Source organism: Peromyscus californicus, unplaced genomic scaffold (assembly GCF_007827085.1).
Source record: "Peromyscus californicus insignis strain IS unplaced genomic scaffold, ASM782708v3 Scaffold_4__1_contigs__length_199733344, whole genome shotgun sequence".
Lineage (NCBI taxonomy): Eukaryota > Metazoa > Chordata > Mammalia > Rodentia > Cricetidae > Peromyscus > Peromyscus californicus.
The window spans coordinates 74,941,757-74,953,786 of record NW_026294562.1 but is presented as its reverse complement, the minus strand read 5'-3'; the positions used below and the strand labels follow the sequence as shown (position 1 = coordinate 74,953,786).

Below are 12,030 nucleotides of genomic sequence, written 5' to 3'. Positions count from 1 at the left end.
GTATGTATGTGTGTATATGTGTGTGTATGTATGTGTGTCTGTGTATGTATGTGTCTGTGTGTGTATGGGTGTGTGTATGTGTGTGTCTATGTGTGTATGTGTGTGTCTGTGTATGTATGTGTCTGTGTGTGTATGGGTGTGTCTGTGTATGTATGTGTCTGTGTGTGTTTCTATGTGTGTGTATATGTGTGTGTCTGAGAGTGTGTGTGTGTCTGTGTGCATGTATGTGTATGTATATGTGTCTGTGTGTGTATGCATATGTGTGTCTATGTGTGTATGTATGTGTGTGTATGTGTGTAATGTATGTGTCTGTGTGTGTATGGGTGTGTGTCTGTGTGTGTATGTGTGTGTGTCTATGTGTGTATGTGTGTGTCTGTGTATGTATGTGTGTGTGTATGTATGTGTGTCTGTATATGTATGTGTGTGTGTCTGAGAGTGTGTGCGTGTCTGTGTGTATGTATGTGTATGTATATGTGTCTGTGTGTATGTATGTGTGTGTATGTGTGTGTGTCTTATGCATGTGTGTGTGTATGTGTGTATGTATGTGTGCCTGTGTGTGTCTGAGTGTGTGTCTGTGTGTGTGTCTGAGAGTGTGTGTCTGTGTGTATGTGTGTGTATGCATATATGTGTCTGTGTGTGTCTATGTGTGTATGTATGTGTGTGTATGTATGTATGTGTGTGTATGTATATGTGTCTGTGTATGCATGTGTGTGTCTGTGTATGTCTGTGTCTGTGAGTGTGTGTCTGTGTGTCCGTGTGTGTATGTGTGTATGTCTGTGTGTGTCTGTGAGTGTGTGTGTCTGTGTGTGTATATATGTGTATGTATGTGTGTCTGTGTGTGTGTCTGTGTGTCTGTGTATATGTGTGTGCATGCATGCATATGTCTCTGTGTCTGTGTGTATGTATATGTGTCTGTGTGTGTATGTGTGTGTCTATGTGTGTCTGTGTGTGTCTATGTGTGTCTGTGTGTATGTGTGTGTCTGTGTGTCTGTGTCTATGAGCTTATGTGTGTCTGTGTGTATATATATGTGTATGTGTGTGTCTGTGTGTGTATATGTGTGTGTATGTGTGTCTGTGAGTATGTGTGTGTATGTATGTGTGTGTATGTATATGTGTCTGTGTGTGTATGTGTGTGTCTATGTGTGTCTGTGTGTGTCTGTGTGTATGTGTGTGTCTGTGTCTATGAGTTTATGTGTGTCTGTGTGTGTATATATGTGTATGTGTGTGTCTGTGTGTGTATATGTGTGTGCATGTGTGTCTGTGAGTATGTGTGTGTGTGCATGCATACATGTGTGTCTGTGTGCATGTGTGTGTATGCATGTGTGTCTGTGTGTCTGTGAGTGTGTGTGCTGTGAGTGTGTTGTGTGTGTATGTGTGTATGTGTGTGTATGTATGTGTTATGTGTGAGTACATATGTGTGTGTCTGTATGTGTGCATGCATGCATGTATGTCATGTGTGTGTGTGCATGCGTGTGTGTCTGTGTGTGTGTATATATGTGCATGTGTGTATGTATGTTTGTATGTGTGAGTACATGTGTGTGCCTGTGTGTATGTGTGTGCATGCATGCATGTGTGTCGTCTGTGTGTATGTGTGTGTGCATGTGTGTCTGTGTGTATGTGTGTCTGTATCTGTGAGTGTGTGTGTCTGTGAGTGTGTGTGTCTCTGTGTGTGTATATATGTGTATGTGTGTGTATGTATGTGTATATGTGTGTGTGTCTGTGTGTGTATATGTGTGTGTCTGTGAGTATGTGTGTGTCTGTGTGTGTGCATGCATGCGTGTGTGTCTATGTGTGTGTGTATGTGCATCTGTGTGTGTCTGTGTGTATGTGTGTGTGCATGTGTGTCTGTGTGTCTGTGTGTGTATATGTATGTGTGTATGTGTGAGTACATGTGTGTGTGTCTGTGTATGTGTGTGCATGCATGCATGTATGTCGCCTGTGTGTATGTGTGTGTATGCATGTGTGTCTGTGTGTGTGCTGTGAGTGTGTGTCTGTGTGTATGTGTATGTATGTGTGAATACGTGTGTGTGTGTGTGTGTGTGTGTGTGTGTGTGTGTGTGTGTGTGTGTGTGTTGAAAGGGGACATCGTGTAGCTCTGATTGGCCTTTAGCCAAGGATGGTCTTGAATTTCTGAACCTCCTACCTCTACCTCTCTGGTGCTAGAATCCACCATGTTGTGCTGGGGATTGAATTCAGAGCTCTGGGCCTGCTGAACAAGCACTCTCTTAACTGAGCTACACCCCCAGCCCCAGCCCACATATTGCTTTTTGTGTGTGTGTTCCTGTGTGTGCTGGTGGACATGTGTGCTGGTGGACAAGTGCACACGAGCAGGTAGAGACACGGGTGTCCCCCGCAGGCACTGTCCACCTTCTCTTTTGACACAGCGTCTCTCACTGGCCAGGGACAACTAAATAGGCTAGGCTCACTGGCCAGTGAGTTCCTGGGATCCACACGACTCCACTTTCCCAGTGCTGGGATTCCAAGCATGAGCCGTCCTCGGGGACCTGGGGATCGAGCCGCGGTCCTAACGTTGAATGAACAGCGTTTCATCAACTGTGCTCTCTCTCCCGGCTCCAGCCCACACATTTCTTAAGAACAAAGGTGCTGTGTTCCTCAGGGGTTAACAGCACATCTAGCACTCCTGACTCTAGTTTCTAATGATCAATACTTTCAGGGGAATGAGCTAAAAGCTGGGCACTGATCAAGGGGTCAGAGGCACTGAGAGAAGAAAACAGCCACTAAAAACAGACGACAGTCTCTGAGCATGTACCCAACCAGGAAATAAGGCCCACGGAGGTGAATGGAGCAACTTACTACAAAGAAGCAAACAGCAGGATGGAGGAGGTCCGAGTCTGTTCCAGAATGGCTGGTCGAAGAAGCTGGGAAGGAAAGTCAGGTAACGACGCAACAAAGGGAAACTCTGACTTTCAGTCATCGATGTACTATGAATTGAGAAAATAAGACCAGGACCTCTCAGATGGGAGGGGAGAAGACAGGGCACAGGTCATCACCTCCATACTTACTCACTAAATAGCTAACAAGCCGACTGAGTGGTCGTGTGTGCAGGCAGCCCTGGCCTAGAGGCAGAGACGGGTTATGGTGTCTGCTTCTTTGCAGAGGAGCAGCCTTGAAGTAGTTCCCACCCCTGGGGACCCAACTTCCCTTCTTCTGAAACAGGCTACTGTCAGGTGCCGAGTACCAGTCAGGCTTGGAGGAAGGGCACCCTTAAGGAGGTAGGAATGCCCAATACCTCTACGGATAGAGTGAGGGGCAGAAGGATGGGGGTGAAAAGGACCAGACCAGGTGAAGGCCGCAAGGCAAACCTGGGCACTAGGCATGCATGGCCCTGGAGAGATGGGAACCAGACGCAAAGAGAAATTTGTCCCTGGAAGTCTGCAGGGACTGTTTCCCGTAGTGGATGCCTCCTGACGGCCCTTATCAAGGGGCTGCTGTTATTGCCTGCCTGAGGCCCCTCTTCTCCGAGGGCGGCCACCCCCAGGCTGCTGCAGTGGACAACTAGCTATCTGGGGGAAGCAGAAGCGACCAGAATATATTTAGTACAGTATAAACAACACGTTCTTAGAACCCAGCATGCGGGGGCCAGGGGGATCACTCAGCTCGAGGAGGGAAGTGTCTGGTTCCCCACGAAAGCTCTAGGAAATAGCCAATCCAGACCCTGCCTGGGCATCTAAGTCCTCTGCTCTGAGGAAAGAAGACAAACAAAATATTGTCACATTGCACCTCCTGCCCGCCTCCATCTTGTCTGTGGGCTGCTCTTGGGGGGACCCAAGCAGGCTGAGCTGATGTCATCTAGACAAAAAGGCCATCTTATCTTGCAGGCTAGCCTTGCTCTCCCGCAGCCCCAAGGCCCAGCCCATGAGTCTCTACAAGTCAGTTTGCCCAACCACCAACACGCTCCACTGTCAAGTTGTTAAAAACAAATATGTTAAATTTCTGTGCAGATTGTCACCTTCAAATAAAAACGTAAGCCCAGCAATAACTCTGCAATGTTCCCAGGGTTTAATGGGATAATGTAAAGAGAACTTCTCTGATAGGCCATGTAGCTGGATCTTGCCAGTTATTAACAGTGCAGGTTGTGGACAGGGGACAGGACCCTCTGAGGAGTCCTCACATTTCAGAAAAAAAAAACCACTGGGGTACTTGCTAAAAATGCAGTTAACTCTTCTTGCTCCCCTGGGTCCCTAAGATTGAACCGGGGTCTGACTTTTATCAAGCCCCCACTTCCCCAACCTGGTAGGCAAAACATATTTTGAGAGACCTTAGAAATGAGACAAAGGGGCCTCAAACTATAAACCTTAGAAATGGGTGGAGCCTACAGCTCTCAGCTTCTGGATACCATCTTTGATAAGATTTAGCTCTTCGGCCACACATAAAATGCTCTGGAGGAGACAGTCTTGCTGTCAGCTCCAAGTCCAGGCTCTTGCAGAGGTACCTCCAGCTTGGGTGGGGCCTGAGTTGGACATTTTGGAAAAAACTCTTTCAAAGCAAAGATCAGGTGGGATTGTCACTCTGTGGCAGACCACTTGCCTACATGCGCCAGGCCCCGGGTGTGCCCCTAGCACCACTAGAAAAAAACAATCAAAACTACCCTCCCTCAAATCCTTCAGCATCCTGTGGCTGGCTTGCCGGCCTCCCACCCTCCCTCTCTCACTTGACGCCTTCTTTTCCTGCTATTCAGTGGTGATGTCAGTGACCAGACTGGCAGGGGCACATATCCTTTCACAAGAGTGGCAGACCTTATACCCACAGATTTCAAGGAACCTGAGCTCTTACATTCCAGACGTCCAACACCAAGCCCTGCTGTTTAACTTCTGGCCTTTCTATCGGCAGTGTGGGAGAACGTCATCAGTGTTCAAGTCTGTTGCCCTGGAACAGGTACATGCGACTAACGTTTCTGAAACTGCCATTCAGCTTGGGAATGCAACGTGGCCATATGCAAAAGCATCCAAAATCCATTCATCTGTCATGATTCAGTGGCTCTATTTCTATTCTATTCAGGCCAAATATAATTCAAAGCAACAAGCAACCTATGCAGGGCTATTCACAACTGCTCTGTATAACAAGGGAGAGAAAGAAAAGGAAGCTCGTAACTCCTACGCCTTTATCACGTATCCAGCACTGCATTTTGGAGCTTCTCATGTTTAACTGCTGGCCCTGCTATTAGTAACTTGAACACATATTTATCAGAATTAAAGTCTGTAGTTAAGGGCCAGCAAGATGGCTCAGTGGGTAAAGAGGTTTGTATCCAAGCCTGAGAGCCTGAGTTTGATTACTGGGACCTGTACGGTAGAAGGAGAGAACTGATTTCCAATTGTCTTCTGACCTCCACATGCAAGCTGTGGCATGTACACGGGCAGAGAGGCAGGCAAACAGGAAAACAGATAGACGACAGACAGTAGACAGATAGACACACACACACACACACACACACACACAGACACACACACAGACACACACACACAGAGACACACACACAGACACACACACAGACACAGACACACACACAGACACACACACACACACACACGATAAATGTAATTTAAAATTTTTAAAAATTAAGTGTGTAAAGTCTACAGCTTTCAGAAATCTGAAATCCACTGTTCACAAGCCCTGATGTCTGTCGTATGTTGATATGTCCCACCACAGCTAATTTCAACCCACCTATGACTGCGCAACCCGTTCCCTGATGCCCTGAGTATTTAGCAATTGGCTCTTGCAAGCCACACTGAGCCAGCTCCAGCACAGCTCTGTGGCACAGAAAGGTCCAAGGACATTCATTATTCAGTGTCGCCGAATGACAGAGTCAAGGTTGGAATCGGAAGTTTAACTCCAGTGCCTAGAATCTGACCACCTCTCCGTAGCCTGCCTGCGTCAGCCATCCACACTCACAAGGGAATCTGGCCACACAGACGACACTAATGGAGCACTTTAATTCATATTAGGCAACGGTGCAAACTCTTTACGAATAACTGCACGAAATCTGACTTTAGTAGGGTCGCCTTAAATATTTAATGAAATGATTTGCATGAGTTGATGGGTGGAGGGAGGGCAGGCTCCAATTAAGCACTTAAAGCTACACTTTGCACATCCCTACCCCTTACAAAGAAGTTGCACAGCTGGTGAGTGGTGGCACTGGGATTCAATCTGTCTGATTGCAGTCGCTTAACCACAGTTGATGTTTAGGTGAAAAGAGGAAACCGGCTGACACAGAGTGAATCTCTGGGCGACAGGAAAGCAAGCCGGTGAACTCCAAACCAGAGTCTAGCAAGCACACAAACGTAGGTTTGAAAGGTCCACCAACTAGGAGTAGAGCAGGTCACCCAAGACCCTGGCTTCAGAACCCCACCCCTCCAGCGCGGCTAGTCTACGGGTGAAGACAAGAGAAAAGCACAGATGTCAACACAGCTCCTGGCCACAACATAAGCCACCAAAGAATGTTAGGTGTTATTATGAACAAAAAAAAAGATGACAGGATTCGAATCACCATTTCTGCACTGTGGGTTCTTTGTCTTGCCAAGTTGCCCCAAACTGTGGGTCGGGCTGGTCCAGGGGAAAAGACAAAGTGACTCCCCCGCCCTGGTGTGCAGCCACCTTGGGACTCCACTTTTTGGCGCCGCGGGGCCGGCCGCTCCGGGGATGCAGAGGTCCGGTGGAGCATCCTTGCCACTCGGCCGGTGGCGGAGGCTGCACATAAGAGGGGAGCCTGGCTCCCACGCTGCCTCAGAGTAGGGGGCTGTTCTCTGTCTCCCGTGGCTCTCAGACCTTCTCTCGAAAAAAAAGCTGCTGTGGCTCTAGCTTCAAGCTTAACTTCCTCCCGGGGCGGCTCCCCGGCTCTGCGCTCCCGCCGCGGCTGGGACAGAGCGAGCCGGGAGGAGCGCAGCTGCTGTCCGGGCGGCACCGCGAGCCGCGCCAGGGGACCCCCACGACCCAGCCCTTCCCGCGCCCCAGCGCCCACAGTCACTTACCAGACGGCGGCCGCTTCCTGCTCAGTCGGTTCACGGCGCGGGTGAACATCGCCGCGGGCGCCCGAGGACGGAGCAGCCGGGCGGCACGGCGGCAGAACCCGAGGAGGGCAAAGAGGAGGTGGAGCCCGCGCGACGCCGCCCCTCCAGGCCCCGCCCGCCGCCTTCTTTCCGCGGCGCTCCCCTCTCCCTGATCACCCGTACCCGTGGGCATTGGGTCCAGCCTCCAGCTACCCGCGCAGGGTAGAGTGAAGTGGCCTCGGGTGACCCTCAGCTCCCGCGCGCATCCCGGTCCCTCCCCTCGCGGCCTGGGAGACGCACAGCGTTCCTTGTCCCTGCCAGGCCGTAGTCACCTTCCAGATCGCCCCCGGGTCTACCCGACTCCGACTCTGTGGGTGCACCGCCTGCTCACGCGGCGGATACCCGGGAGGCGTTGCCAAAACCAGGAGACAAGTGTGGGTGCCCACTCCAACCCACGCCACGCCTTGTGTCCCGGCTTCGAGGCTCTGGAACCGACAGACCTCAGAGAACACTGCCTGAGCCTCTGCGGTTCCAGCGCGCAGATCGGAGCGCGCCGGCACATTTTTAACTTGGACGACACTTGGGTGCAGTCTCAGGAGGACCTTTCCGCTCAACTAGCAGAATCCCGTAGGTCCCGGAGCCGGGCTCATCGCTCCTCTCCTGGTGCCTGTCACCTGCTCAGCGCCGCGCTTCACGCTCATCTAGTTTCTCATTTCTTCTACAAAACAGCCCAAGACGGGGGTGTCATTAGCCCCATTTTCTTGAGCATTTTGGTTTGCAAGGAATTGTCTTTCTGGCGAGTTTTATTTTTCTCCTTTGGATCTGGCTTTGTCTCGAAATTGGTCTTTATTTTTAGCTGTGCTAATTGCTATTTTTCTAAACCATTCCCCAGTCCCCCCACCCCACCCCCCTGCGCGTTCTTTCGCAGGATTTTCACTAGTTGGCACTTTCCTTTATATCTTCTATTCTGAGCTTCCCATTTTGCTCCATTTTGCTCCCTTTTTGTCCACCCTGCAGTCCCAACGCCACCTCAGCTCTGGTCCTCTGTGGTTATTCTCCCTACCCTTTCCTGCTCCGTCATTTCCAAACATGGCCCTTTGTGCTACCCAAAGAGGATGTTCCGTTCCTTGAAGGCTGCAGAGGTCCTCAGCTGCGGCTTGCAGGTGAGCACCATCAGAGAGCCTGGCTTCCAAGCCGGGCTTTCTGAGTGTTTCCGGCTGCTGTTGGCTCACTCCCGGGACAGGCTTCCCGGCCATTGAAATGGCTCTTCGGTAATAGGCAAGCACTCTGTAAGAGTTGAACCTAAACCGACAGGCGTGGCGTAGCATTCCTTTAATCCCAGCAGTCCCAGGACTCCGCAGGCAAAGCAGGAGGATCTCTTTGAATCAGAGGACAGCTGATCTACATAGGGAGTTCCAGGACAGCCGGGGCTACATAGAGAGTCTCTCTCAATAGATACATGATCGCTAGATGATAGATAGATGGATAGATAGATAGATAGATAGATAGATAGATAGATAGATAGATGATAGATAGATGATAGATAGATAGATAGATAGATAGATAGATGGATGGATAGATACATGATAGATAGATACATGATAGATGGATAGATAGATGATAGATAGATAGATAGATGATAGATAGATAGATAGATAGATAGATAGATAGATAGATAGATAGATGAAGAGTTTAACTATCCCAAAAGATCACTGCTTTCTGAGAAGAGTAACAGAATTTTCCTGACCGACCTCCATTGAAAGCTTCCCCAAGAGGCTAATCATAAATACGCCAAAGCTAACACAGGAAACGAAACGCGGAGACTAACACAATAGGTAGAAGTTAGGCACAGCCAGCCAAACCCAACACTAACAGCCAGGTCCACCCCACCATGCCCTCAACAAGCCCGGTGTGGCCCAGGATGTGCTCCGAGACCCTGCTGAGCGAAGTGCTCCACGCTTAGGCAGTGGGGGATAATGGGAAAGTTAACAGCTCAGACCCTTCTCTCTGTCCTGTGAGCTTGGAGCTTACAGGTTAGTAAACAGTTCAGTTTTTATTTGTTGTTGTTTGTTTTTGTTTTGAGACTCGTGAAATTGCTGCCTGGGGCTGGAGAGATGGCTCAGGGGTTAAGGATCAGGGTTTGATTCCCAGCACCCACACGACAGTTCACAACCATCAGTAGCTCCAGTTGCAGGGATCTGACGTCCTCCTCTGGCTTCTTTGAGCACCAGGCACACATATGGTACATATACATACATGCAGACAAAACACTCATATATGTAGCTCCACGAGCCAGTGTTCACATGTAACACACAGAGACCAAGAATAGAAGTAAAAAGCCCGTGCTGGCACACAGTTTTGATGCCAGCACTTAAGGCAGAGGCAGAGGCTGGTGGATCTCCAGGAGTTCGAGGCCAGACTGGTCTACATAGAGATTCCAGGACAGCCAAGGCTACATAGTGATACCCTGTCTCAAAAACAAACAGAATAAAACAGGCAAAAAAAAAAAAAAAAAAAAAAAAAAAAGGTAAAAAGCCTCAAGCTGTCAGAGCAGGCTCACAGTGCTCACACAGGTGGGTTATGGGTACAGTCTGAATCCTAACTGAAGACTCTCCCCTCCAAGAGAGATCACCCCTCCAAGTCTTGCCCCTCTGCTCCTCTCAGTCAAGCCTTCAAAAGAAATGATGGCAGCTGGCTGGCCAAGAAGGCAAATAGGTTAGGTTCCATCCCTCCCTCTGCTGGCTTTATCTTCCGATAAAGGACAGACTATCACATCAGACCAGAGGCAGGGGCTCTGGAGTTCTTCAGATAGACTGGAATTTCAGAGAGCTGAGCTTTGTAGGTCAGTGTGGCTTATTCTACCCAGGAATGTTAAGACTTTAGTGAGGGTGGGTAAGATAACTCAGCAGGTACCCACACAGGGGGAAGAGAGAACCGCAAGCTGCCCTCTGACTTCACGTTCACGGCATGACATGTCCACTCACTTTGTTGTGGTTTCGTTTTGTTGAAACAGGGTCTCTCTATGTAGCCCTGACTGCCCTGGAATTCACTATGTAGACCAGGCTAGCCTTGAAACTGTGTCATAGAGATCCACCTGCCTCTGCCTCCCTAGTGCTGGGATCAAAGGTGTGCCCCACCATGCCCAGGCCAATATGGACACTCTTACACACTTATACAGACTAAAATAAGTAAATGTGGGGACTGGAGAGAGGACTCAGTGGTTAGAGTACTTGCTGCTCTTGCAGAGGACCTGGATTCAATTCCCAGGGCCCACATGGTAACTCTCAGCCATCCGTAATACCAGTTCCACAGGATCCAAGTGGCATGCATGTGGTGTACATAAGTGTGTGCAAGGAAAACATTCATGCACGGAAGATAAAGTAAAAATAGCTAAATAACTAAATAAATGTAGTAAAACTTGGGTAGGCCTGGTTGGTCATATAGTTCAGTTGCTAGGCAAGCACCAAGCTGTGGGTTTGATCTCCAACACTAAATAGAACAGGGCATGATGGTGTACACCTATATCACCAGCACTCAGGGGGAGGAGGCAGCAGGATCTGAAATTTAAGATCATCCTTGACTACATAGTGAGCTTAGAGCCAGTCTACACTACATGAAACCCTGTCTCAAATAAAACTGGTAAGCTGTGAATGTTAGAATATCTCTTATGACATATATATATATATATATATATGTATGTATATATATATTCACATGTGGTATATACAGACACATGTATGTGTGTATATCCTATATACATATATCATGTGTATACATAATACACATAATATATATGTACATACATATGTGTGTGTGTGTATATATATATATCAGATCCACATAAGCACTTTGAGGTAGGGTTAAATATGCTAGGTTCCAAGTCAAATGACCTGGTACCCATCTTAGCCATGCAAACTGACCAGCACTCTGTCCTCAGCATATCACAGCCTCATGGGACACGGGAACACCTACATTCTGAAGGTGTGGCTGCAGCAGTAATAAACAATAAAAGCACCTGGCATGGTGCCCAGCACATGGAGGCGCACAAAGAAATCACTGGAATCCAAATTACTCTCACTGCTACTGCAAGTCGTTTCCATAAATAGGAAACTTCAGCCTACATATAGTCAGAAAGGTTTGGGGGAGTGTTGCTTTGCTTATTTGTGGTGCTGGGGATGAAACCTGGAGCCTTGCACATGCCAGGCAAGCTCTCTGCCGCTGAGCTAGACCTCAGCCCTGAATTTTTGTTTTAATTATAGGAAGTTGACATGGTAGTAACAGTGAGATGTGCACAAGGTATAATTACTAATAGTAATTCTTACAAGACGTAAGGGGAGAGCAAGTCCTTACAACTACTCAGTTGTTCAGGGAGGCAGACATGGTAAGGTGCTACTTGGCATTATGTATAGAGTCTTTGAAGTGTTTACATCCATTGAGCCAGTGAATAATTTGACAACCAGTCATTTCTGCCAAAAAGTATTAAAAAAAAATAATCCGTGCAATTATTACATGTATCGTTGCAAGGTTCTTTTCGGTGTTGTTTATGGTGGCTAAAAATGCCCACTCAGAAGATGACCAAGCTACCAAGGAATGTGTTCATTCCTATGATAGACTAACAGTCCTAAAAGACCACGTGTTAGGAGGGAACGTGCCTAGCATGCCGGAAGCCTGGATTCCACCCCGGCAATACAAAAACTGGGTGTGGTGGTAGCTGACTTTCATCCTAGCATTCAGGAGGTGGAGGCAGGACACTAGAAATTCAAGATCGCTGTCGATCACATGGTGAGTTTGAGGCCAGCCTAGACTATGTAAGACACTGCCAGGAAAAAAAAAAACACACACACACCAAAAACCACAAAAAAAAGACCGAATGAAGCTCATGTGGTGTTGTATGAGCAGACTTTTAACAAAACTTTCATAGGAAGAAAAAGGATCCCCCAGATCCACACAGTGGGAGGGAAGAACTGACTCCGGCAAGTTGCCCTCTGACCTCCACGTGCATGACCATGCACATACACAGTAAATA

At 48.3% G+C, this 12,030-nt stretch overlaps 1 protein-coding gene across 2 annotated transcripts in view; it reads right to left on the bottom strand.

The window, feature by feature from the left end:
- The window catches only part of Rgs10 (regulator of G protein signaling 10), a 45,469-nt gene extending 37,268 nt beyond the window's left edge, over nt 1-8,201 (bottom strand). The window contains exon 1 of one of the 2 annotated variants that reach the window (XM_052762811.1): nt 8,068-8,201. In XM_052762811.1, coding sequence (XP_052618771.1) covers nt 8,068-8,095 — 28 coding nt within the window. In that variant the 5' untranslated portion in view covers nt 8,096-8,201. Of the gene's footprint in view, nt 1-6,986; nt 7,454-8,067 lie in introns of those variants that run through there. The other variant, XM_052762812.1, reaches the window with a different exon arrangement.
- Between the last annotated feature and the right edge of the window lie 3,829 nt (nt 8,202-12,030).